General features: G+C 54.3%; 8 protein-coding genes across 8 annotated transcripts; 5 read left to right on the top strand and 3 right to left on the bottom strand.

The window, feature by feature from the left end:
* Positions 1-2,639: 2,639 nt before the first annotated feature.
* J4E86_007865 (uncharacterized protein) lies at positions 2,640-3,364 on the top strand (the record flags this gene model as incomplete). The annotated part of the gene is made up of 2 exons (XM_051448380.1): positions 2,640-3,034; positions 3,082-3,364. 2 exons carry the CDS (start codon positions 2,640-2,642, stop codon positions 3,362-3,364), a joined length of 678 nt encoding a protein of 225 aa, XP_051300647.1.
* Positions 3,365-4,072: 708 nt separating this feature from the next.
* Positions 4,073-8,752, top strand: J4E86_007866 (uncharacterized protein; the record flags this gene model as incomplete). Its single annotated transcript, XM_051448381.1, has 2 exons — positions 4,073-4,391; positions 4,422-8,752. 2 exons carry the CDS (start codon positions 4,073-4,075, stop codon positions 8,750-8,752), a joined length of 4,650 nt encoding a protein of 1,549 aa, XP_051300648.1.
* Positions 8,753-9,301: 549 nt separating this feature from the next.
* On the bottom strand, positions 9,302-10,399 carry J4E86_007867 (uncharacterized protein; the record flags this gene model as incomplete). The annotated part of the gene is made up of 1 exon (XM_051448382.1): positions 9,302-10,399. One exon carries the CDS (start codon positions 10,397-10,399, stop codon positions 9,302-9,304), a length of 1,098 nt encoding a protein of 365 aa, XP_051300649.1.
* Positions 10,400-11,161: 762 nt separating this feature from the next.
* J4E86_007868 (uncharacterized protein) lies at positions 11,162-12,073 on the top strand (the record flags this gene model as incomplete). The annotated part of the gene is made up of 2 exons (XM_051448383.1): positions 11,162-11,366; positions 11,424-12,073. 2 exons carry the CDS (start codon positions 11,162-11,164, stop codon positions 12,071-12,073), a joined length of 855 nt encoding a protein of 284 aa, XP_051300650.1.
* Positions 12,074-13,111: 1,038 nt separating this feature from the next.
* J4E86_007869 (uncharacterized protein) lies at positions 13,112-15,679 on the top strand (the record flags this gene model as incomplete). Its single annotated transcript, XM_051448384.1, has 3 exons — positions 13,112-13,309; positions 13,523-13,779; positions 13,897-15,679. 3 exons carry the CDS (start codon positions 13,112-13,114, stop codon positions 15,677-15,679), a joined length of 2,238 nt encoding a protein of 745 aa, XP_051300651.1.
* A 2,954-nt stretch (positions 15,680-18,633) lies between these two features.
* On the bottom strand, positions 18,634-20,771 carry DED1 (DEAD-box ATP-dependent RNA helicase; the record flags this gene model as incomplete). The annotated part of the gene is made up of 2 exons (XM_051448385.1): positions 18,634-19,113; positions 19,164-20,771. The coding sequence occupies 2 exons, from the start codon at positions 20,769-20,771 to the stop codon at positions 18,634-18,636; spliced, it is 2,088 nt and encodes a 695-aa protein (XP_051300652.1).
* A 781-nt stretch (positions 20,772-21,552) lies between these two features.
* Positions 21,553-22,751, bottom strand: CPR2 (Peptidyl-prolyl cis-trans isomerase B; the record flags this gene model as incomplete). The annotated part of the gene is made up of 6 exons (XM_051448386.1): positions 21,553-21,839; positions 21,938-22,123; positions 22,173-22,301; positions 22,355-22,440; positions 22,494-22,588; positions 22,641-22,751. The coding sequence occupies 6 exons, from the start codon at positions 22,749-22,751 to the stop codon at positions 21,553-21,555; spliced, it is 894 nt and encodes a 297-aa protein (XP_051300653.1).
* Positions 22,752-23,148: 397 nt separating this feature from the next.
* Positions 23,149-23,488, top strand: J4E86_007872 (uncharacterized protein; the record flags this gene model as incomplete). Its single annotated transcript, XM_051448387.1, has 2 exons — positions 23,149-23,364; positions 23,426-23,488. 2 exons carry the CDS (start codon positions 23,149-23,151, stop codon positions 23,486-23,488), a joined length of 279 nt encoding a protein of 92 aa, XP_051300654.1.
* Positions 23,489-25,968: the final 2,480 nt, after the last annotated feature.

The following is a 25,968-nucleotide window of genomic DNA, read 5'->3' on the forward strand; positions in this document are numbered from 1 at the left end:
CCTAGATGACACCTGCCATTCCACGTGAAAGTGTGCGTGCATAGGGGGAAAACATACGGTCGGTGCTGTGGGCCGAAACCTATCTCCGGGAAACTGTTGTACGCTACACAGTTTAGCAAGACATAGCACCGATGAATATCATTTTGATTGCCGGCAGCTTCCTTTTAGCTGATCATTGTGACTGCAGCGTGCAGATTGTGCCTGCTGGCACAGCTGCATGCCACACTACTGCTAGCCGAGCATCGTGCGGGTTGATCTTTCTCGGGTATCTAGTCCATACTTGGATAGCTGCCTCGTGCTGCTTGCATGCATGTATGATCTAAGCGTTGGCTATGCGAGGAGCGGTATCTCCCCCAACTGACTCCAAAATTGGTATGCGTGTGAACGTCTCGACAGCCCAGATAGTGCACGAAACAGAATCTGCCCAAACCACGCGGATGCTAGATGCATAGTCATCTCGTATCAGCCGCCAGTGTTCAGCCCAAAGAACGAGCCGTGCATGGGTACGTTCGGCGTTGCATGAACAAGGCGCCGAACGTAACGGGAAAAGCAAAAGAGCATTCGCCTACCAGCCACATATTCGTAATTGCCATCTGGGGTCCATCGGTCATGTCTTTCCGGGCTATCTAGCTCCATCTGCGATAACCCTGCGTGCAGTGTACGTACGCAGACTACCTTTAGGTCGCACGGCCCGAGACACATCATTTGAGTGGATGGTACGCCGTTCCGCTAGAGGCGAGGTTCGGGGCATCCAAAGCTCGTTGCCCCATGAAGAGAGGCGTCTCGCTGCGCCAGGGATTGCCAGAAGGGTCGCCGAAGCTTCGTTGAAACCTCGTCTACCCCTGGCTTCGGAATCGTATTGCTAGCTGTGCCGCACAAGATCGATCTAAGGCTGGTGCCACCAACAGCCGCAGCGAGACCTGATCTCTTCGGACATGCCTCCGCCATCCTCGAAAATTCCGTCTGGACAAATGACAAGTGACAAAATTGAACGATACAGGAGTGGAGCTAACTCCCTCCATCCACAAGGGTAGCGGAAAGTCTAGCCAACTATTGAGCGCGTGGGAGCCGTAAAGATGTCTTTCGTGGACGTCCGCTATGATTGGTCCCCAACTAAGTTTCGCAATGATGCAAGATACAAAAGGGCAAAGACTGGCTCACTAGTACCAGATTTTCAGCCAAGCACGTTGCGAGCTCTTGCCGAGGATGATGACTTCCGGCAGCTTGGTGATCAAGAGGCTCCTAGCGAGCCGCGTCTGTACCCAGTCCAAGGTCTCTCGACGTTTCAGGCCGTTTTGAAGTGAGGCGTTGACAGTGGCTCGGAATATGAGCGTTGCGATGATCTTCATGGAATTGCAAACCTTGGGCGTCTGCAGTCATGCAAATCCTCCGCAATTACTCATCTCAGGCTCAGATCCTAGGTACGCCTAACACGACGCTAGCACGTGCCGCGACCGCGCTATTGGTAGAACGCCCAGTACCTGCGAGGGGAGGATTCTGGGCCGTTCTTGCGCACTTCGCCGTTTTTGCTAGTGACCTTGGACTTTGTCGGGTGTACAATGTTCTCGCCGATGTGCGGACTAGTAATCTTTTCCATGAGACGCCAACTTGGGCGGAATGCATTCGCGAAGGATTTTGTCTCTGTCAGAACACGTTCTTTTGTAGAAGGACAAGCGTAGCATGGGGCGGCACGGCTATGCAAGATCGGAGATGAAGTTCTGAGGAAGGGTTGAGCATGACGACTTGAAGTGAGTCAGTTGGCATCGGAAGCACGGAGTTCTCCCACTTGGCGAGCATGTCGTAAGGTAGCGACCGCGTCGGCACCACAAACAGAATGGCTAAGGCTTGTCATTCTGCAGTGCGTGCAATCGGTTCCTGGTAGTCGGGTGTAGCTCTTGCAGCATCCTCGTGATAGTCCACAACTTCCACACGTATTCCTTCAGCCCGCAGGAGGAAGCAAAAGAGTACTCCTTTGACTCAAAACGCGGTCCGGGCTGGTGCTTGAGCTTGTATTCTGGTATACGGCATGATTGCGATAGCTTTGATGTAGCCCGCGAGAGAAGATTGTGCATTGCAAAACCCAATACCAGATTCCTTGAGCTGACGAAGGGTGGGCCTAAGTCCGCTCAATCAGGGTATGCATGTTTGGATTCCTGGAACTGCTCGATGCTAGTACTTGGATTGAACGGCTGACCAGTGCGCTGAGTACGATCGATCTGATGCGCGATGTGCTCAATGTGAACATCCCTTCACGATGCGTCAGGATGATAGGCGAGGATATATGTGGCGCCCTGTGGGATCGAATGAGCCAGGATCTGGTACGCATCTCATCTCTCCACACTGCGCACTGCTTACCGAGATCGATCAGACGTGGCGTATTCGATATCTCAGACAATGCATTGGGGACCTAGTGTATTTTCCGAGAGTTCAGCCTAATTGTGGCGTCGTTGGTAGAAACAGGCGTGGCTCAGGTGGTAGGAGCTGTACCCAGGCTCAACGAGATCACGTGATACTGGAGCCCGAGCCGAATGCCAAGCAGGCGCGCCTTTCTTCGAGCGCGCCAACACCCGCGACCACACCCTGCAAAGCCTTCCAATATGAGCGGACATCAGCTTCCAGTCGCGCCGGCTAGTGACGCGATGCCTACGGATCTCTCCACCTTCAATATCGCCGATCTCATCAAGACGCCGCATAACGCGCGTTTGTACAACGAAGTGCAAAACCTCAAGAAGCTCATCAATGAGCTTGTAGACTACCAGCTCGCCCACCCAAAGAATACGAAGCCAGGTTCGCGCGAAGATATTGACAAGGAGAAGAAAGCCACACAAGACATAGAGAAGCGGGAGAAGTACATCCGCGCGCAACTGTCGATTGTCAAGACCTTGTATCGGCAGAGCGTGCTGAAAGTGCGCGAGGAAAAGTCGAAGACCTCCGATGACAGGGCGGTGAACGATGCGCTCATTCTGGGTCTCCACAACCTCAAGTATGAGGAGCAGTCGCTACGATCCGAGATCTCTGCTGCTGAAAACTACGAGTGCGTCTTCGCGTGGAAAACTGCGTCCATCGCTAACTATTGTGTAGCCACAAATACATGAAGCTACCACTCATCCCCCGCGAGCAGTTCCTCGAGCAGTTCCCCGAGCACCAAGATTCGAATGAACACGACCTCATGACGGCGCGCATCGAGCACGAACACCAAGTCCGTCTCAAGCTCGAGGAAGCGCGGCAGGAGAAGCTGAAGCAGAAGCAAAAACTCATTGCGGAGGTTAAGAAGGGCAAGGACGATCTCACCAAGCTGGACACCATGGTCGAGAAGTTCATCGAGGCTGCAGAACCGATCAAGAAAGTGCTGGCTACGGAGTAAATACCTGCTACTGGATTTTCTTCTTGGAGTTGATGCGATGCAGCACTGGAACTATGCTTATACTTGCACTTAGGGATGTCAACATCGTTGAGAAGGACGGGTTTGAAGCAAAGGCTCAAACATGGCAGCCTGCACCCATCCAGACTGGACTTGCAATGCCGTATACGAGCGAAAATGCGGCGCCAAAGACTGCTCTCTTGTAGTCTACTACCACGCAAGCTCGCAAAGACGGACATGGCAGACCGGGATACACTACCTGGTTAGTTTGCTAAGGGTGCGCTCAGTTCGACTTGAGGGTCATGCACGTCCTGTCCTGAGGAAGCAACGCAGTCGCTGCAACATCGCAGCTACAGTAGCGTGTGTTGGGAAAGGTCAGGGGAGCCAAAGTAGTTGATGCAGGAACAATGGGAGCTCGTAATAGTTTGACTAGTAACAGACACGGTACCATTAGCCGGTGCTGATTAGGTGGTCAATTTTGGCGCAAAGCCGAGCCTCTACATTCTCTCCTCGCGCCTTGTCATATGTGTGCGCGAAGCAGACCCGTGTCTGGGGTAGGATTGAATGGTGGGACTGATGCCTGGTTGTGGGGACCCTGGTCTCCACCTGTCTTGGCGCGTCGGCGATTACGGATATCCACCCACGCCCGTCTTCGCCCTGTCCCTCATTACACCACAACTTGTTCCCCGCACACGCGCCCACTCTGCCGCCATGGTTGTTGCTCTAGAGGGCAGTGCTGAGCTCCTCTGCGCATATCCGGTGCCTGCGAGCGGCCTCTCGAGATGCCGTGGGCCGCCATCACTGCCGGCGCAAGATGCCTCGGACTGCATACGTACTATGCAAGACTGGTTCAAAGCGCCTGCGCATACGGAGCAAGAGCCGTCGCCCAAGCGACGTAAAACTGGTGATGGCAGGGCTATCTCCGTGCCTTGGCGGGCGGACGCAGACGCAAAAGATAGTATCGTCTTGGCCAGAGTATCTATTGACTTGGTTAGTGGGCTGGCCAACATCTGTGATGCTGGACTGACCCGTATGCAGAACATGCCTCTTCCTTCGCCAGACTTCATGGACACGACGGACGCCTCAGCCACACCGCAAGATTCCATACCTCTAGAACTCGAATCGTGCCACAGGGATCGGGCAAAAGAGACCCTGCAAATTAGACTCCGAAACGTGGTCGATAGAACGGGACTTGACCTGGCCGCCACAACCTCTTCCGCCTTCGCAGACTCGATCCTGCCCCACCTTCGGACCGTCACTACATTTGCTACTATGCGTCGAGGCAAGAACACCAAACCCGCGTCTCGAGCAGCTTTCTGTCGCTGTCAGCTGTACGCGCCCGGTGAGGGACGCAGTATACACAAATTGGTTGTCGAGATACGGTGGACCTTGGGCATGTCAGTGGTTGAGGACTCAACCGTCACACGCCATTATATGGCCGCAGATCTGAGTCTTCTCCGCGTCTACATGACTGACGAGGTTACAAGAGGCGACAAGAAATGGACTTTGTCTGATTTCTACACTTCAGTTTATGTGCCAGCAGCAGACATGGATGTTTCCCCACGCATCAAACAGAGTTTGCTCGAGACCAAGCTTCTGCCTTTCCAAGAGAGGACCGTTGATTGGCTCTTGCGTCGAGAAGGCGTTGCATTCTCATCCTCTGGGCTGCTCGAGCCATTCGTCAACAGTTCGCCACCAGCATCGTTCAGACAGACTCAAGACGCCCTGGGAACACCGTGCTATGTCAGCTATCTCCGAAGCTCTATTGTTACAAATATAGATGCAGCCAAGGACGACGCTCTGCGGTCACTGCGTGGCGGCATACTCGCCGAAGAGATGGGCTTAGGTAAAACAGTCGAGCTAATCGCACTCATATCCCATCACAAGCGAGACATCCCCAAAGGAAACGTCTACGACGTATACACTGAAGCTGAAGTTAAGCCCTCAGGTGCTACGTTGATCATCACTCCACCTTCGATCCTAGAACAGTGGATGAGCGAATTGCGCACTCACGCCCCTGATCTCAAAGTCTGCCATTACAAGGGTCTCCCACCTCCGACTGCACCAAAGAGTGTCCATGCACCATCTACCGTTGAGCATCTCCTGCAATACGACGTAGTGCTAACGACGTATCATGTGCTCTCGAAAGAGATTCATCACGCTGTACCTCCCCCGGAGCGCAGCTCTCGACGCCCCAAACGCCACGAGCGTCGCACTAGCCCTCTCGTCGGCATCTCCTGGTGGAGAGTCTGCCTAGACGAAGCACAAATGGTGGAGCGTGGGGTCAGTCAGGCCGCCCAAGTAGCGCGGATCATTCCGCGGTGTAACGCCTGGGCAGTTTCCGGCACTCCTCTTCGCAAGGACGTCCAGGATCTACGTGGTCTTTTGATCTTCCTCAGATGTGACACATTTGTAAACCACGAGGCAATCTGGAATCGCCTCGACAAAGCGTCGTTCAAGAGCATTTTCAGCGAGATTGCCCTACGGCATACCAAGGACAGAGTTCGCGATGACCTTCAGATACCGCCTCAGAAACGCGTTGTCATTACAGTTCCTTTCACAACTATCGAGGAACAAAACTACAGCGAAATGATGCGTCAAATGTGTGATGCATGTTGGCTCACACCTGAAGGGCAGGCCTTGGAAGAAGGTCGCGACGAGACCCATCCCCAGGTTGTCGAGCGCATGCGGGAATGGCTGGTCAGGCTGCGCCAGACGTGTCTCCATGCGAACGTGGGTCGAAAGAATCAAAGAGCCTTGGGTGGAAAGAAGGCGGCTTTGCGCACCGTACACGAAGTTCTGGAGGTCATGATTGAGCAGAACGACACCAAATGGAAGTCAGAGGCTCGCGAAATGATTCTATGTCTGATCAAGATGGGTCACATTCATGCTTATTCCGAAGATCCAGTACACGCACTTGAGTACTACTACAAAGCCCGAGAAGAAGCAGAGACATATATCAAGATATGCAGAGGCGAGCTACGCGCGGAGCAGCAGAAGCTGGGCCGCGCATCTACAGCTGACCTTCGTGAGGCTGATGAAGAGCAAGATGTAGCTGCAGATAAGATGGGCCGTATCCCGATTCTGCGTAAATCGCTACGGTCATTTCTGGAGCTTCAGCATGCCGCTCAGTTCTTCAGCGCCACTTCGTTCCATCAGAGAAAAGAATTGCGAATGTACAACACGGACCCAGGATCGGATAGGTGGCGCGAGTGGGACGAGTCTGAGACATCTTACTACGAGGCGGCCAGGGCCATCCGCCATGAGCTGCTGGAGGGATCGAAGAGTAAAGCGCAGCAGCAAATGGCCAAAGTCAATACCAAAACGCCTCTCCAATTGCCTACGATCGCTGACCTCCCAGGTCTTGGGGGTATTGAAGCGCGAAAGATTCTCGACACGATGGACAACATCAGTGATTATTTGAATGAGCAAGCTCAGCAGATACACGCTTGGCGCACAAGAGTTATTGACATTCTTCTTACGCGCTTGGTTGATGACGAAGACGACAAAGAGTTGACAGGAGAAGAATACGATGACTCGCTCAAGGCTCAGGATGAGCTATACGTTTACATCATGGCTCTTCGAACACTTGTCGCAGACCGCAACGCTGCTGTAAACGGTCTACAGGACACTCTTGTCGAACACGAGCTTAGGGCTGCCGAAAAGCAAGCCCTGAGGAAAGACAACGACGAAGGCGATCGCGGTCACGCACCTCAACTTGTGCTTGAAGTTGTCAGGAGACGACGCGAACTGCAAGCGAAACTCCGGGCTGGATCTTTGAGGGGCGTTATCTCTAGTATTCGCTCCTTGATGACTACTCTGCAATGGAAAGCGAACAGTGGTGATGTCCGCGCTTCTTCCGAGCTCGAAATCCTTCAGACGCACATCACTAAGGTTCAGGCTATAATCACAGAACAGGCAAAGGTTATCACTGAACTTGAGAAAGAGCAGGAACTGTATCGAGGCACCATGAACCAACGTCTAGAGTACTATCGGCAGTTTCAACATATCTCCGATACCGTCGCAAAGTACAAGGAGACGCTAGACAGCAGATTCGACCAGCGCGAGTTCGATAGAACCGACGACTTGCGAGAGAAACGCGAGAACAACGCCAATGGCTTCAAAACAAAGTGCACATATCTGAAGCATCTCCGGAGTGAAAATCTGAAGGAGACGACAGCCGAATGTATCATTTGTAGGGAAGACATTGAGATCGGAGTCTTGACGGCTTGCGGTCACAAGTACTGCAAAGAGTGCATCAATCAATGGTGGCAGGCACATCGGACCTGCCCAACCTGTAAGCAGAAGTTGGGCTCGTCTGACTTCAAGGATATTGTCTTCAAACCGACCGAAATCAGAGCGAAAGAAGAGATAGACGCAGCTGCCAGTCGGACGCATGCTTCTACGCCAGGCTCTTCGTCCACCACGTCCACCACGTCCATCTACTCTGACCTGTCTGACTCAACTATGAAAGAGATCAAGATGATCGACCTGGAAGGCTCATACGGCACTAAGGTAGATATGATCGCGCGTCATTTGATCTGGATCCGCAACAACGACCCTGGTGCGAAGTCCATCATCTTCTCCCAGTTTGGCGACTTCCTCGAAGTGCTCTACGAAGCGCTGAAAAAGTGGAAGATTGGTGCCAGCAGTATCACTGACAAGAACGGCATCCGGGAGTTCAAGCTAGATCCCAGTGTCGAGTGTTTGCTCCTGGATGCAAAAACCGATTCTTCAGGCCTAAGTCTTGTAAACGCTACCTACGTCTTCCTCTGCGAACCGCTCATCAATCCCGCAATCGAACTCCAAGCCATCAACCGCGTCCACCGAATCGGGCAAGAACGACCCACGACGGTTTTTATGTACCTTATCAGCAACACAGTCGAAGAAGCCATCTACGATATCTCTGTTGCCCGCCGCCTCGAGCATATCAGCAACAACACATTGTCGAAAACACCGATACAGTCTAATCCCACCACTCCCGCTATCAAAGAACAGACGCTGGACGCTGCGAACTCGGCCGAACTCCAAGCTGCGCCCGTCAAACAGCTCCTGCGCAAGAAGGGCGAAGGAGAGATTGTCAAGGAAGACGACTTGTGGCACTGTCTTTTTGGCAAGCAGCGGAAAGCGGCGAAACCTATAGTGGAGAGGGAGGTTGGCCGTGAACTAAGGGCGCAGGCAGCGGAGGCGAGGATCATGGGATCGCCAGATGCAGGTCCCCGTGGCGCGTCGTCGACTGCGCATTCGGGCACGTTGGGACAGGGTGCGGTTCAAACTTTACCAATCCTTGTAAACAATACGCCAACTTTTGATCTTCCCGCAGCTGCCCGATCGAGGCAAGAACGTTTGGCGCCATTTGCCCCCGATTATGTAGCACATCCCTTGAGGTAATCATGTCAGTGTTGCGATAGCGTGGTACTGGGTAGCTGTATCCATATACTCGAGGCGTACTTGATGAGATCTACACGAATGAATTACAAAGATGTATATATATTGAAAGGATAACAAAATGCACGTAGGCGTGCATGGGTCTCATACTCGCCGAATGATATGATCAGAACACAGCTCGTACATGTGTTGACACGAGTTATATCATAACGTTTGACAGTGATGGACTAACATTGGACTAGACATTTCACATCGAAGCATGGCTGAAGATTGCAATGGTGGTTTTCATATTTGATCAGTAAGAGGAATAGCTCGTAGAGAGCGACTAAAGGCCTGCCTATGTGGTATCATGCTAGAAAGAGACACAAACGCCGGAACCAAATGCAAACGCAGATGCAGTGAGGATGCCAGCCCAGGGTAAAGAAGGTCCGAAACGCCAGCGCTAACAAGAAAAGGGGAGTGACAGCAAAGAGGGGAAGAATATATGTACGAAGAGAAGAGAAAAAGCATCACATGACTGGACCGACCAATCGAAACAAGGTGTTGCAGCGCCTACACTCTAGGCGTCCTCCACTCCCTCACCTCCTGGCGCCCACCTTCATCAAACCCGGCCCGCTCCATGAGCTTCGTGAACGTAGTGTTCGCCGAGTCTGCCGTGAAGCGATTGTCGCGCCGCATACCAGGTGCCTGTGGAGGCGCCAGGAAACTCGGTGCTGGCATCAAGACATCAATGGTCTCCGAACTGCCGCTGCGCGCGACATTCGGACGCTGTTGCCCTTGCTGTGTGTTGAATGTCTGCGTGCTGGTACGGAGGGAACTCGAGCGCCGACTAGCAGAATGAATGCGTTTGGGCTTGGGAGGCGGGGTCTGGTACGGATCTGTGTAGTTCCCTGCGCGTACGGGAGGAGGGTGGAGAGGTGCAGGGTTTGCTGGGAGACCGCCCGTGAAGCCAAAATTCAGTTTGGGGGTGCGGTCCCACATGCTTTTTATCCTGGGGGTAAAGCCGTGAACGGGCGGGTTGGCGTTTGTTTCCTTCATGCCTTGGACGATCCGGTCGGTGGAGTTGGGGCTCGAATGCGCGGAGTGGCTGCCCCGGCGCATGAAGTCGGTCCGGGCGGCGTGCTGGGGGTCGTAGATTGGGTCGCTGATTTGGCGTGCTACATGGCCGAAGTCGCCGGAGTAGCGCTCTTTGGATTGTGACTCGCGCCTTTTCTTGATGATCCAGATCAGGGCGAGGGTGCTGAGGGCGCCGATGACTATGCCGGGGAAGAAGCCAGCTGCGAAGGACCGGCCGTCGAAGCCCTGCTTGGTTTGGACGGGTGCGGTGGCTGAGCAGTCGGAGGTTTGGGAGGCGGACGCCGGGCTGGTGGAGGAGGGTGTTGGGTTTGCGGTTGACGTTGGGGACGGCGATGACGATGGCGAGGTGTCCTTGGCGCACATAGTGCCCTGGCACGTGTAGCCCAACGAACAGCACTTGTCGCCGCATTTGGGCAGGTCAATACCGTCGGTCTCTGAGAGATGCATCTGGTTGTCGGGATGGAGCGTCGCGTTCAGCTGCGTGGTGTCGCAGGTGGTGGGCTGGATGTAGGCGCAGTCCGAGCCGGACGGACAGCAGATGACTGATTGTATGTCTCCGCCGTTGAGAGACATGCAGGTTGAGTCTTTGGGGCAGCAGAAAGAGGAAGGGAAGTCGGATCCGCACTGTTGGAGGCCTGCGCTCCCTCCACATGTTTCTGCTTGGCGGAGAAAGAGACTGGACGCGTGTGCCGTGGGGATGAGGGATAGGAAAAGGCAGGCGAGGGATATCCTCGAGAGCCTGGGAGAGGGTGTGACTGGAGCCATGGTGGTGGAGATGGAAGTGATGGCGGTATTAGGTTGAAGAGGTCGGGCCTGCGAACCTCAAGTGACTCGGAATGAAACAAAGAAATGAGAGAGCGATACGGAAGCAGAGTACGAACAACGGAACAGACAAAGACACGGCCTACCTTGGGTATATCTACCTGCACGAGCTAGACTCGAGGAGCCGCGAGTGACGTTCCTCACGGCGAGAAGGGAGCAGTCGGGCTCTATCGTGTCCACCCATGTCGCCTGTGTTCTGAGAATAGAGGAAGCCGAGGCGCCGAGTGGACAAGAGGCACTGTATGGCGGGCGGAGGGTCTGGCTAGCAGCGTCTGGTGGCAGGTGACTGCGGTGTTTGTGTGGCTCTGCGTGGACAAGCAGGCGAGTGGGTGAAACGAGTGACGCGGGCGCTTGGAGCTCGGCGCGTCGTGATTGGGCGGGGGCTAGCGCGACGATGCAGAGGCCGGAAAAAGATGAGCAGCGAGCAACGGGCTGCCGACTCCAGTTCGCCCGCCGCCCGCAACGACAGCACACATGATGATTACACGCTGTCTGGCCCGCCGGCCGGGAGCCATGCAGTCTGCAGCCGGGGCGTCGAGGGTGTCTTGGAGACGGCCGCCGCCCGCCGCCCGCAGCCTCTACACAGTGCCCCCGCTGGACAACCACGCCCAGCTCGAGCAGAACGGCATCCCGGGCGTGCTCTCGCCCACGGGCTTCCGCACCGCCTACACCGAGTACCAGGGCCACATCGTCGACGAGCTGAATGCATCCACCGCCGGTACGCCAGCGCCCCGCCGCGTCCAGGGCGCTGCCACAGGCTAACGTCGCTCTGCAGGTACGCCGTGGGAGAACCAGGAGGCCAAGGCCCTCGTCGTCGACTTCGCCCGCGACCCGACCAAGGCCTACGCCTTCAACATCGCCAGCATGGCCTTCAACAACCACTTCTTCTTCCGCGGCCTCAACACCAACCCCGACGTGCACGCCCAGCCGTCCAAAGACCTCCACGCCCACATCAACAAGCACTTCACCTCGCTCGACACCCTGCGCGACACCTTCCTCGCCACCGCCGAGTCCATGTTCGGCCCCGGCTTTGTCTGGCTCGTGCAGACCAACGACAACAGCCTGGGCGGCACTCTGCGCATCCTGCCCACCTACCTGGCCGGATCGCCTCTGTCGGGCGCCCACTACAGGCGCCAGTCCCACGACCTCAACACACACAACGCCGACTCGTACCAGAACATGAACAAGGTGGGCTCCTTCGGCGTGGCCGCGCAGCAGGACCGGAAGCCCAAGAAGCCGTTGGGCGGCGTCGATGTAGTGCCGCTGCTGTGCGTAAACACATGGGAGCACGTCTGGCTGCACGACTACGGTGTCCGCGGGAAGAGGGCCTTCCTCGAGCAGTGGTGGGACAGGATTGACTGGGACTTTGTCGGCCAGAACACAACGCTGAAGAGCAAGAGCCCTCGATCTTTCATGGGCGCCTAGAAACTAGGCCTGTACACTGCATGTAGACATATATGTACAAGACATTTTGAAACTACGTCAAGGCATCTCTGCATGCATGGCGCCGGGCGTCGACTCGGGCATCTAACAACGTGCGACCTCGCCCACTCTGCCCGTGAAGAACATGTGTCTGTACTTGCTCACTGACTACCATGATTCAAACGCCCTCAGGCATCGCTGCAGCTGCATGCCATTCCGAACGCTGTCCAGGCCTTGTCTTCTCCCATTGCGGGCTATACGGGATACGGCGCGACATGTACTGGCCTGCAGCTCACCACTGCCAGTGGCCCAAACCGGCTCTGATCACCACCACGTCCTCAAATCTTCACCGGATCGTCTTCTCACACCACCAGATGCCGGCCTCTCAAGGCAGATTCAAAGTACACCTTCGCGATGCGCTGTCCACTCTTCTCAGCCTGAGCCTCGGAAATCATCAGGTGGCCAACTCGCGCCCGTATAGCCGGCGTCATCCTGTGCCACACCGTTGGCGCGCCTCTAGTCAACTGTTGACGCGCAACACCTGAAGACGTCCGCGCATACTTCGGACTAGGCATGTGGACAGGTATACCGACAGCAAAGGCTGCCAACACGTAGTCGAGTTCCAGTTGAGGGCCAAATCCCTCGAGGCCTCCCACGCGCGGACAACCAAGAACATTTATTGGAAACACTGACCAGAGCGCACCGCCTCCGCCTTGCATGCTTACGATGCACTGATTTTCGCCCAGCCCTGCGGCAACTTCTGCATAAGTTCAACACTTCGCGTGCTCGCCTGCCTTCAGCCGTGCACCTTGGCCAATCACAAGGCCGTGATCTTCGCCGGATTTAGTCGTCGGTCAACCAGCGCCCTGCATTAATTCCTACACTATGACCTCACACGACTCTAGGGTTAGCTAGTCGGTAACACATATCGAAGGATTTCGACTCTCTTCGCTGCGGGTGCCTTTTCCCAAGACTCCGATTCTCCACACTGCTCTTTTTGTCTCTTTTTTCCAATCTGGTATTGCGTTTTCTAGCGGGAGCATGGCAGTGCTTGCGGATATATTACCGGTAGTGTCGAGGAGCTCAGCTCTCGCGCTGAAGCTATACGGCGTTGCTGTGGAGTCGCCTGAGGCCGCGAAAGACCTAGTCGCCGTTGCAAACAAAACAAATGGTTTCGCTGCAATACTCAAGCAGCTAGGGACGATCATCAAAGAGGACGATCGTTTGCCGTCACCTGAGGTACGTAAGGACGCGCGAGTCGCGCTGCAATTACGAGAAAGCATGGCCTATTCCAAGATCGGAGTGTTGTACTGGCATAATACCAAGAAGACTTTGGGAATACCACTCATCTGCTCTGTCCGATCAAGGGAGTTGAAGACATTAGTCAAGGAGGAGCGAATGCTTATGCTTTGTTGAATGAGGTCGTGGACACCCTCGCTGACATCCATATAGGCCATCAACACCCTGGACGATGCCATCGATCAGGCTCAGAACTTGCTTACCAGCGTCGAGATGACTACCTCGATCGAGAACGACAAGTTCCATGACCGAAGAGACAGTGTTCGCTCTACTCAACACAGCCATCCCCGTTTAGATCATTCGACCAAGGCAAGCTTAGACTATTTCACAGCTCACCTGGAAGCCTTGAGCATGACGCTCTCTGTTCTGCTGCAAACGTTGTATGCAGCACAGACTATAATGTGGTCGAAGTAAGTTTTGCATCCTTACACTGCACTCGGCCTCTGACCCAGTCGCATCCGCATAGCTCTATCTTCTACTTGAGGTACATCTTGGCTTGGAGTAGTATGCTGCTGACAGTCTTTCAGGTTACGTCCTACGGTATCTCCTCAACAAGCCGCCAAACTTGTTGACAACGAAAAGATTCAACTCGAGGCACTCATTGTTCAACAACAACTATCCATCTTATCAGCTTCAAACTTCTACGAACAATCGCCACGGTCTGGTGCGCGCTTATTGATGGAGGCAGACAGTTCCCAGAGCTTAGTTGTCACAGAGCATGGCGAAAGCCCTAGGCCAATCAGCCTTCGATCTTATCAGGATGAGGACCTGAGAAGCCTCGACACGTCGGTATACACCGAAGCGAATGGTCTGCCTGCGGTCTTCAGTATATCGGCTTCGCGCGCCGAGCACTTGCTACAACAATGGACGAGTCTGCCTCTATTTGAGCGCCGCTTACGAGACGAAGAACGTGAACTACAAAGGCAGAGACAAGAGTATCAACAAGCTACTGTAGAGTCAGATAGCGAAGAAGAGCAGAGCCGCACATCAAAGCTTTCAGGTGATGGCGCTCGGCGAACACAAAGGTCGGGCAGCATACAGCCGCTGTTCACTGAGGCCAGCAGCCTGTCTAGTCCACACCCGGAGATGCATTACGGTCCGCCTGCACCGCCAACACCGATCGCTACACCTCGTACATCACAAGCTAGCATGCCTGCTACAAATGAACAGCAAACAGCTGCTTCGCCCCGATCCAGTCTAGGTAGTCTCCCCATCGAGGCTGCCGCCGCGGTAGAAGCGAAAGAGGAAGACAGTGAAGTCGATCTAGAAATACCTTGGAAGTTGTGTGCGCGCAAATACTACTGGCGCTTTGTCGATGCCAAGCAAGTCAGCTCGAATACTGATCAAGCGTATTCACTTGCCTATTTGGAACGTAGCAGTTGGACCGAGATCATGGCTAGTTGGGTGTGCAAGGAAGCAATCCGAGAGGCAGGTTTCAGGTTTACACAATATCAAAAGGAGCGAAGGGATAGTAGGAGAACGAGAGGGGAGACATGCTTCTGCATCGAACGTCCATTGCAGTTTGACCAAGTCAAACGTCTTGTTGAACGTACCGTTGACATCTACCGGAAAGCAGCACCACAGACTCCACCCCAACAACCACAAGCCAGGAGATCATCTTTCCATCGTGCCCCACCGCCACCTACTGCTCTAAAAGGAAGCGCATTCGACCGCGACAGGACACCAGTGCCGCGAAACACACATCCCCCGCTTGATCGCACGAACACGATGCACTACGCACCGCCGCCTGGGCCACCCCCACTAGACCGATCACTCTCGATGCCTGGACCGGGACTCGTCCCACCGCCACCCCAGCAAAAGATCAACACCCGCACTCCAAATCTCCAGATACCGGTACCCAGTCAATATACCCCTCAACAACCACAACGCCCTCACTCCCCACGAATCCCACAGTACCCACCTCAAGCCAACGGACACCCATCCCAGCCGATGAACGCACCACCATACTACCCACCACCTCCAAACACCCCTTTTGCAAACGCACCCGCGCCCCCACATGCACCAATCCAAAACCAGAATTACCCTGTACAAGCCTCGCCTCTCCGCCAATCCTACATGAACCCCACTTATGCCGGCAACCGACGACATGACGACGACTTTACCACATCCGAGTCTGAGCTCGAACGCCCAAGACGGCGCAGATCCAAATCGAGGAGTAGAGCGTATGAGAAGGAGAGGGAAAGGGACAAGTATGGTAAGAAAAGTCACACAGGGAGGAAGGCCGCGGCGGGCGCGTTGCTGGGTGTTGGTGGGTTGACCGCATTGTTGGATGGTTTGAGCGGACTGTAGAATGTACGAATTGCATGATTTGATCTTGCCACCATTTTGGGGTCTTGAGCGCAAGGTACCCAACGGATTAGTTGCTTGTACAATGACTTACGAATTCATAATGAAGAAGTATCTCGCACTTTCATACCTTCTCTACCATCTTCGACCGTGCAAATCAACATGACGAGTTCCTCAAAACAAGCATTAATCAGAGAATTAGTTTGGAAATAACAGCGATGCATTGAAACCACAAAGACGTTAACTAGGGCAAGGAAAAAAAAGACTACGTAGGGACAGAATAGGAATACGCGACACCATCCACCTCTGCCGACCACCCGTTCAACACCCCATCACATCTTCCCTCTTCCCAAGCTCTTCAAGCGTAGTCTACTCTAGCAAAACCATCCTTCGCACAGAGCATACCCAGTATTATTCTGCCATTACCGCTTCACCGTTGTTACAGATGTGCTCGCTAGCCGGGTCCGGACACGAATCGTTCTCGGACTTGTCCAGGTGACTGGGTATCTCAGATTGAGTCGTTCGCGCAGGAGCCGTACAGGCGATGTACTGTGGAGTCGCAGACAATGCCATCACAGCCAGATCTAAGGTGGAGTCCTCGGATGCGACGGTGCGCTCCATGACCTCGTCGCCCGTTTCTGAGTGGGAACTGTGTTCGTTGAAAGTGTTAACTGGCACATGCGGTTCGAGGCGGGTGTGTCGATCGGTGGCTCCGTCGACATGTGGTTGTACCCCAGTGGCTCCTTCTGTATCATCTTCCTCTCCTTCAAAGCAAACCACTGTCTCGCCAGCAAGCTCAGAGACCGCAGCACATTCCCCAACTGTAGTCGTCCCATTCACTCCCTGCCCAGTAACCCCCCCTCCAACCGCCATAGGCATAATCATCACCTCTCCCAACCCCCCATTTGGTTGCCGCACAACAACACCCTCAGCACCCGCGCCGTCACCACCCCAAAACCCCGTTGTACGCCCTTCAATCAACAACTTCGATTCCTTCTCGTTCTGGATCAGCGAGCAGCACGTGCAAAACCACGTCTTGAGTATATCGGCAACACAAGTGCCGCCGAGGTCGCCTAGTTTGCGGATCCGATAGGTTTGCCATGCGAAGGGGACGCAGACGAGGAAGCCGTGGGCGAGCGGGGTACAGCAGAGGAACGAGTAGCCGTATGCTATGCACTGTTGTCGGTAGTGTCAGTCAGGAATCTGAGAAGGAATTATGCGGTGGGATAGAGTGGGACGCTAATCGAAGCTGGATGGAACTTTGTCAGGGAGGGAAATGGCGTACCGGCACGTTGACAATCTCATAGCCACTCATATCGCCGTTGTAGTGAAGACGGTGCCACGTCTTTCCGCAAGTGACGCAAGGACAGAAGAACGTGACGATACCTACGCTACTTGTTAGTCCATCTTTCTCGTCATCCCCATCCTCATACCAACAAGTGTGGAAAGACTTACATAAGGGCAGCGGATTCAAGCAATCCTAGAGACTTGTGTTCCATGGCTTGGTACGACGCAAATCTGCTTCGATCTCTTCTCTCGCTAACGCAGTCCAGTCTGATATCTGGGAGCCGCACCATCGTCCCCATCGTGAGATGGTGTCACGGGTCTTTTGGAGGGACGGGTGTCCTGTGAGGCGGTCTGGCATTGTGGTATGATGGGCCGACTTCCTGAAAGCGAGTTGATCTCAGCACGGTGTCTAGGGTGAGAGAAAATGATGTATTCGATGCCGAGTATGCTGATGCTATGTGGGAGGGTGCGCGAAGAATAGAGTGGATGGTGTGGCGCAGATGATGTCTGGGAAGGCAAGAGAAGTAGACGCGTGAGCGACTGATATGGACCTCAACTCGCCGGGTAAGGACGATAGAGCCAGGAATCAGGTGGGAGGCGGTGGCGACTAAGAAACAGTCTCCGTCAACTAGTGAAGTCTCAATGATTCACGGTTACCGCATTGGCAATGTATAGCGGGACATGCACAGCAGTTCTAGTTAAGATGATGAAGTGATATAATGTTCTGGAGACAGCCACGCCAAGTTGAGGGACGGTAAGATGCCACGTAATGTCACATTATGATAAATGTGAAGCAACTGAGGAGAAATATATGCAAGTATCAAATCGCATGCATTGTATAGGCCACGCATATTGGCAGCGCATACTAGTCTATGTAACTAATCATTTGCTCGAAACTATACTTTTATCAGATTCCTTCCACCCAAGTCACGGGGTCAGGTCCGCATATGCGCATGCAAACCAAAACGAGCATTTAAATCCCACCGCCGAGCTGGCCTTGGAAAGACAGCCACCATGATGGTTACCACAAAGAACCGGGGGTATCTTCCTTCGTACAAAGGTTGGGTCGTGGCTAGACCTTCATGAACGCCATCTATGCAGTAAACTTTTCCGTCGTCCAAAACAGGGTCATGCTGCTACTCTCCGCGTGTGGAGAGACCGAGAGACGCAAGGACGACGAGAAAGACGTTGTCGTCGAGGGGTATGACCGGGAAAAAAGGAACCGCTTTTGTCGTAAGATAAGGAAATGCTCAGAGAGGTCATCCGCGTGTGGAAGACTCGGAAAGCGAGAATCTATAGCTCCCCAAGCAGCATGCTTGCAGAAGAGCGAAGTCGTGAAATGTTCGTAATGCATGCCTTTGCGAGAAAGACGAGGGTCCTGCCATCTATGTTCGAGCTCGACAAGAGTGCGTCGAAGGGTATCGTATGCGAGAAGAGCTCGAAAACAGGCAGATCCGCAAAAAAACAGTCGCTGTCTATATGCTGATTGGGGTATGAGATTCCAGATTTCCGCATCGATCCGCGGTAACCGGGAAAGATTCGCAGAAAACATTCGCAAGTGAAGGAAATCGAAAGCAAGCCATCGGTAGCGGCGACACGAAGGCCCAGGGTATCGTAGAGAAGAAAATGTGTCCCGGGCTGGCTATATCGTGAAGCGGTGCGTTGCACGTTTACCACCAAGAGTTGCCGCCAGGGCCGGATGGGTTGCCGTAGCCTCCACCAAAGCCGCCGCCGCCACCACCGTAGCCGCCGGGAGCTGGAGGAGCGTAGCCACCGCCGGGAGCACCGCCGAAGCCACCTCCGTAGCCACCTTGAGGAGCACCTCCCCACTGGCCACCGCCACCGCCACCGAAACCACCACCGCCCATGCGACGAACGTCACGGGTAGCAGCGTTGCCACGGCCACGGCCGCCTCCACGGCCACCACGACCTCCACCGAAGCCGGAGCCCTCGCGAGCAATGGACTCGAGGAAGCTAGGGACCTCTTGGTTGGCCTCCTTCAACAGGTCAAGGAGATCGCGTACGACTCCGCGATTGCCGCGGTTGAAGAAAGCAGTGGCAATACCAGTGTTTCCAGCTCGTCCAGTACGACCGATTCGATGAACATAATCGTCAATGTCGGTAGGAAGGTCATAGTTGACTACATGCGTCTGAAAAACGTCAGTGAATAGCAGGAAGTGAGGAGTAGGGGGATACGTACCACGTTCGGGATGTCAAGTCCTCGAGCTGCAACAGCAGTGGCGACAAGAATTGGGCAACGTCCAGTTCGGAACATCTCCAGAGCCTTCTCACGCTCGCGCTGAGTGCGATCACCGTGAATGGAGGTGGCGGGGAAGCCCTGGTTGATGAGGAAGTCGGACAGCGAGTCGGCCATACGCTTCGTCTCGACGAAGATCAGGGTGAGACCAGCACCGTGTGTGTGGAGAATATCAAGGAGAACAGAGCGCTTGTCGCCGTCCTCGACGTACTCAATCTTCTGGGTGATGTTCTCAGAAGTGGAACCGACACGACCGACCGAAAGGAAAATGTAGTCCTTCAAGAAGTCGCGGGCGAGCATCTGGATATCGCGGGGGAAGGTGGCCGAAAACATGAGTGTCTGGCGGGCAGCGGTAGGAGGCATGTCCTCACCCTCAACGATACGGCGAATCTGAGGCTCGAAACCCATGTCCAACATGCGGTCAGCCTCGTCGAGAACAAGGTACTTGATGCTAGCGAGGGAGATACGGCCACGCTCGATCAGGTCAACGAGACGACCGGGGGTAGCAACGAGAAGATCGCAGCCGCGCTCAATCTGGCGAAGCTGAGAGCCAATGTCGGCACCACCGTAGACGACGCAAGGACGGACCCAGGAGCGGTATGCGAACTTGCGGGCTTCGTCGAAGATCTGGGAGACCAACTCACGGGTAGGAGCAAGGACGAGCGAAGTGGGGTAAGCCTTGCGTTGACGTCCGTATCCACCCTGAGCCTGTGCGGGAGGAGGAGAGGGGCCATTCTGGAAGGCCTGGGCGAGAATGGGGAAGAGGAAACCACCAGTCTTTCCGGAACCAGTCTGGGCACAAGCCATGAGATCACGGCCACCCATGACGATGGGGATGGAGTACTTCTGTACAGGAGTGGGAACCTTGTATCCGGAGAGCTCGATGTTGCTCAGCAGGTGGTCATCGAGAGGCGGGTTTGTGAAACGTGTGACGGGTTCGGGGACACCCTGACCAGAGGCCTCGACGGGGATGTCATCGTACTTCTCGAAGTTGATACCGGTCTGTTGCTTGGAAGGGTCGTTGGGCATACCGAAGAGGTCGCGCTCGAGGCGCTGGTTGGGCGGGCCGGGAACGTGCTTGCCGTCCTTCCAGGCACCGTCGCCAGACCCGCGGGCGCCTCCAGAGCCACCGCCGCCGGGCTTGCCGTAGGCGTTGGGGTCAAAGTTACCGCGAGGGGCACCGCCCCATCCACCGCCTGGGGGACCGTCGCGACCGCGGGGAGTGAAGTTGGGTGCGTTGGCCCAGCCACCGGCACCGCCGCCGCCGTTCATCTGAGGGGGAGGACCCTGACTGTCACCAGTTAGCATACCTTCCAGTTTTGTGTCCTGGGTGTTGACTGACCCTCCGGGGCCCCACGCGCTGCCGCCGAGACCGCCGCCGTTCATCATCGGGGGCGGGCCGTCCATGGGTGCAGGGCCTCCGGGACCGCCCTGGGGACGGCCGCGAAGGTGAGGGGGGATGTAGGCAGAACGCTCGCCGTTGAAGCCGTTCTGGGGGTTGTGCTGGGAGTCGTTGATGTTGAGACGACCCATGTCGAGTTGTTCAGCCATGATGGGCGTGGTGGAATCGAGTTGGTTGAGGGTGTGTTTGGGAGTGCAATGTGCAGGGCGCAAATTACAGATGTGCTGGCTTCGGCTGGCTCGGCGGTGAGCGACAGACGAAAAGTAGCAGGTCTAAGTGACGAAACTCGTAACTCGCAGGCGGGTGCCTGAGACTCGTTCTGTCAGGAAAGAAGGGAACGCCTCTGTCCTGAAAACGAGAAGTAAAGAAGTGAAGACCAAAAGAAAGGACTTCACAGGAAAAGAGCTTGTAAGGTTGTGCAATACACACAGAGTAGTTTTGGAGGGTGGGTGGTTAGGGAAGAGGGAGACGGCCGCAGGTAAGTTAAAAAAGCGTGTCGGAGAACCCTTCCCGCACTAGTCCCCGTTGGCGCTAGCGCTCCCTCTCAGAGTTCTCAGGCTGTGGCGAGTGGGGAGCGGTGAACGTCACAGATGGAAGCTGTCGTGTGCTGCAGCAGGCTTGCTTTTCATGCGACATGCACTGTGACATGGCCGCAGTTGAATGTAGTGGCGGCCTTTCTAGGTTCTTGTGCAGGCTCCAGGCCATCCTGTGCGACTGTGCCATGGCTTTAGATAACCCAACATTGTCTTCTTTGCTTTTACCCTGGACGTGCCCTGACCGTTGCACATCGTCATCGGCGGGTAATGCAGGGACTGCAAGGACATCGTATCCCCTCTACCCTAGCTAGCGTCTTGACACATTAGAGAGCCATGTTCACCATGTATCAGATCAATGCTCTACTAAAGGAACGTTTCTGCATTTCGTCGTAATCTAGGCCATGCTCTTCTCCTTGAACCCACCCATAATGTTGCTTTGCCCTCCATTTCGCGTTTTCAAGAAGAGCACGCAAATCGCAACGACAGCCCCGATAAAGAAAAGCTTCTGACCGACCGACAAACCATCAGCAGAACCAGCAGCAGCAGCCAGGCCAGGAATTTTGCCCTTGGTGGAAGAGGCCTGGGATACCTCAGCAATGTTGACGATATCGTCGTGAGACTGAGTCGCTGTGATATCGAGTTCGTCGCCAGGAATGGCTGGTTCAGCATGACCGTATAAATCTTGAAGAAAAAGGTACAACTATCAGCAGCTCTCCAACCTGAGGGGTCGACTCAATAGCAAAGAATGCGTACTGATGTCTAGAGTTCCGCGTGAATACCTTCCTCTGGCACCTCGAGCTCTCCGCTCTTGGCGATCTTGACAGTCTGGACCGGCTTGTCTCCAGCACCCTTCTTCACGTTCTCAATCTTCTCCACGACCTCGTAGCCCTCGAGGACCTCTCCGAACACGACGTGGCGGCCATCGAGCCAGCTGGTGATGACGGTGGTGATGAAGAACTGAGAGCCTAGGATAGTCAGTGCATGCTGCAGGGAGTGAAGGGGAAGGGTACTCACCGTTGGTATCTTTGCCAGCATTGGCCATGCTGAGGAGACCCTTGCGGGTGTGCTTGAGCTTGAAGTTCTCGTCGGGGAACTTCTCTCCATAGATCGATTTACCTCCTGTACCATCGCCTTTGGTAAAGTCTAGCGGTTGATCAGCATTGTGAATCCTAGACCCGGGCATGAGTCGGACTTACCACCACCCTGGATCATGAAGTTGTTGATAACGCGGTGGAAAGTAGAGCCTTCGTAACCGAATCCCTTCTCGCCAGTAGCGAGAGCACTGTAGTCTATGTCAGCCCCCAGAATTATGCGTAGACTTGTATCCGTTCGTACCGGAAGTTCTCAGCGGTCTTGGGGACGGTCTTGCCGTAGAGACCGATGGTGATGCGGCCTAGCTCTTCATCGCCGTGGGTAACGTCGAAGTAGACCTGAATATAGTCAGCAAGTCCGTCTATTCATCCGATTGAAAGCTATACACACCTTGTGAGTGATCTTTGGACCCTTTGCAGCCTCGGTGCTCTGAGCAAAGAAGACGAAAGTGATCGAGAGGATCAAGAGGAGCGAAATGACAGCTCTCTGGATGGTAGCCATGGTGCCTGATTGTGTCGGGAAACAATCGAGGGAAGTCGCAAGGTTAAGTAGTTTGGACAGCCCCCTGCGGAATGCGATGGTGGAGGAGGTGTTGAAACGTTGCGTTTTACCTAGGTAGAGCCATTGCCCGCACTGTCGCACTAGCGCCGGCTGGGTCTAGCGGGAAACGGAAGTCTGGAGTTCGAGATCAGACACGACAATTGACACTCCAACACGCGAACTCGCCGTCGGAACGCTGACCCGCCATGGTACGCGACTGGAACGCCCATTTCCCCTTGCGCGCGTCTTACTGACGGTTTAGGTGTTCATCAACGGCTTCAGCTTCACAGAAGCGACGCTCGTGAAGCGATCCCTCGAATCTTTCTTTGGCATCGGGCCCTCGGTCTCGCAGCGCATTATGGCGAAATTCTACATCCACCCGTGGGCGAAAGTCGGCAGCTTGAAAAACGCCACCGTCATGGATCTGACCGCGGAACTGGCCAACATGAAAATTGAGAACGATTTACGGCGGCAAGTGCAGGACGACATCCGGAGATTGAGGGATATGGGCACATATCGTGGAAGGAGACACGCTATGGGCTTGCCCGTGAGGGGCCAGAAGACAAGGACACAGGTAGGTTTGGCCCTAGGAGAGTGGCTGTGGTCTTGGTGGGTCAATGGGCTAACAATCGCAGATTGCTACTGCGCGACGGTTGAACAAGATGGAGCGAGGCGGTAGTGGAAGAGTGGGGCTGTAAGGAGTACGAAAGCCTACGAGTGTATTATACTGTATGGTGCGCAGGCATAGACCCGTGTCTACAAGACGCAGTTAGAAGGAAAACATGGATTAACGACACAACTACATTGAGTATATCGGACGCTTTTTCTTAGTATATCCATTGGAGGTGAGCCGATGCTTCGACAGTGTTACAACGGAGTCCAGCAATGCGGAGCCTTGTCTCACTGTCTCTGCATCGAAAACGCGATCTGTGATTCAGAGACAGTGTAGTTGTGCAGACCTTCACCCGGCCTCAAACTCTTCTTTGCCGATGAAGTCCATTAGTGCAACTCATTTGGAAGTTGACAAGTCGAACTGATCGCTACCCCAGTTGCCCAGCATCGGATACGAAGCTATCAAGGTCAGTGTGAAGGATGTCAGGATCGATAGATAAATTACACCTATGATTTTGTATAACAGAGTAGCAGCTGCTTGGTGACAGCCAGGTGTCCTGTAGCTATGGGAATTAACAATCTGAATATTGAAGCACATGTCTGTTTTGGGTCCGGTCATCCTGACATGGATCAAAAACTGTGGGGAATGTGAAAATGCTCGCGAATTCGCTTGACAACTCGGGACTCGAGTTCAATGGACAGTATGCCACTCAACACACGGTTTCGTAATGCTGATTGACGGCTGCTCACTGTTTCGAACAGTACGTTATGAAGCAAGTGGTTTGCAAACGCCGAGGCAACAATGACGATATTATCTTCCATGATAGCTATTTTCGAAAGTTATTCAAGCGTCCACATTGTTCCCTGCTCAGAAATTGGCTTTGACTTTGCGTTCGCTCGGTACGCATTGCCTCCCGTGAATTAGCCTCGAACGCTACACCATGCGGTTTCTTCTTCTTGGACAGGCAGAACCCGTCCATGTTCTCACTGTATCTGCGTGCATCGCTTTCCTCGTAATTTCCAAAGCAACATACCTGTGGATGTACGCAGATGTAGCGAATGGGAACTGGAACGTCTTGAGGGCATGATGGTAGGCGTTTGTTCATTGAGCAAGGGTTCTCCATACTGGGTTTACCCACGCAGTAGCTGTCCCATGGCGCAAACCATCACAAGGTTCCGATGAGGCGTTATTGGCCTCCATCTTGGCGCCACTTCACTCTCCGATCTATACTTCCTCCACATTTGATGGCGGGAACTGTAGGTCCAGGCGGCGGTTAGCGGTCCAACGGGAGCTTACATTCCGGACGGAGCTCTCACAGGTATGCGCATGCATTGATGAAAGACTACCATTTGCAAATGAGGATAGCTTTCCTTTCACCGTAAGTTCCGCATATTACCAGAGATGTAATGTCCGTGCTCCTGTTGATGCAGTCTTGTCAATTTAGACGTTGGTGATTTGTCCTGTTCAACGCAGCAAAGCTCGTATTTGCAATCACGAAGATCATAATACTTCGGTGTTGCCCCTCGGAGCTGGATATGCGATGTATAATTAGACGTGAGAGAGGCTTGCGGCTTGACCCAACTCGCATGGAAACAACTGTTCCGAGTTATGCTTGCCATGTCTTTGGGGTAGCGTCTGCCTCAGGTTCACCCTGCATCTGTGGAGGGAATGCGTGCGGTCGAAGGATGTGGGTGCTGGACCATCAAGGAGGCTGTTCATGCCGCATCTTTACTCGCCCGAGTGATGATGTCCGCTGCAATGTCGCACCTCATTTCCACGGCTTGCGGTGGGTACTAGCGCAGAGACAGAAAAAACAAAAGACGTTTCTCGGCCTCAATCATCCAAATTACCCCTGACAGAGCATTGCAAAGAGGAATTATTAGTCTGGGCCTTGGGTTCGTTGCGCAGCCTAGGTGCAGCTCGTGATCACCATGTGGCGACGGTTACGGTTTAGTCGTGGAGCTATCAGCGGCTCCCTGCAGTACACTTCGCTTGACGGCGGATGAGTTTCAGATGTAATCGCAGGTCAGTAGGAATCGTATGATTCTGATATGCGTTCCAAGCGGCATGTATCGGCCGTCAGCATACTCGAGCATTCAGCCGCGGTGCAGAGCGGATGGTTGGGCACTCATGGTGATGGACGGCATGCGGTGGTTGTCTCTGGGAGTTCGGAGCTGCTGCATCTACGAGTGCCAAGTGATCGACGGGTCTAGCCCCGATTCGGCCTGGCAAATCCTTCGTGCTGCAGCGACCCAGCCGGCAGCCCTTCAACTCGAACGCCTCCGTGCGCAAGAGACATTATTACCGCGACCATCCAATCGACGGCCAGACGGCTGGCGGATTGCTCTCGAGTCTGCCATGAGTCGCAGATTATCGCGCCGCCGAATCAATACACTCTCTGGGCTCGCATGCCAAATCATCTGGGCTGTAGCCAATAGGTGGGCATTTCGCACCTTTTGGCTTGTCAGGCTGTTGTCAGCTTGCCTGCGGGCACCAGCGACAGCAGACCACGCGCACATCTCGTTCTGCACAAGAGGGGCGGTGGATGGTGGCTCGTAGTTGATT

Source organism: Alternaria arbusti, assembly GCF_024043155.1.
Source record: "Alternaria arbusti strain BMP 1465 chromosome Unknown scaffold_11, whole genome shotgun sequence".
Classification (NCBI taxonomy): Eukaryota; Fungi; Ascomycota; class Dothideomycetes; order Pleosporales; family Pleosporaceae; genus Alternaria; species Alternaria arbusti.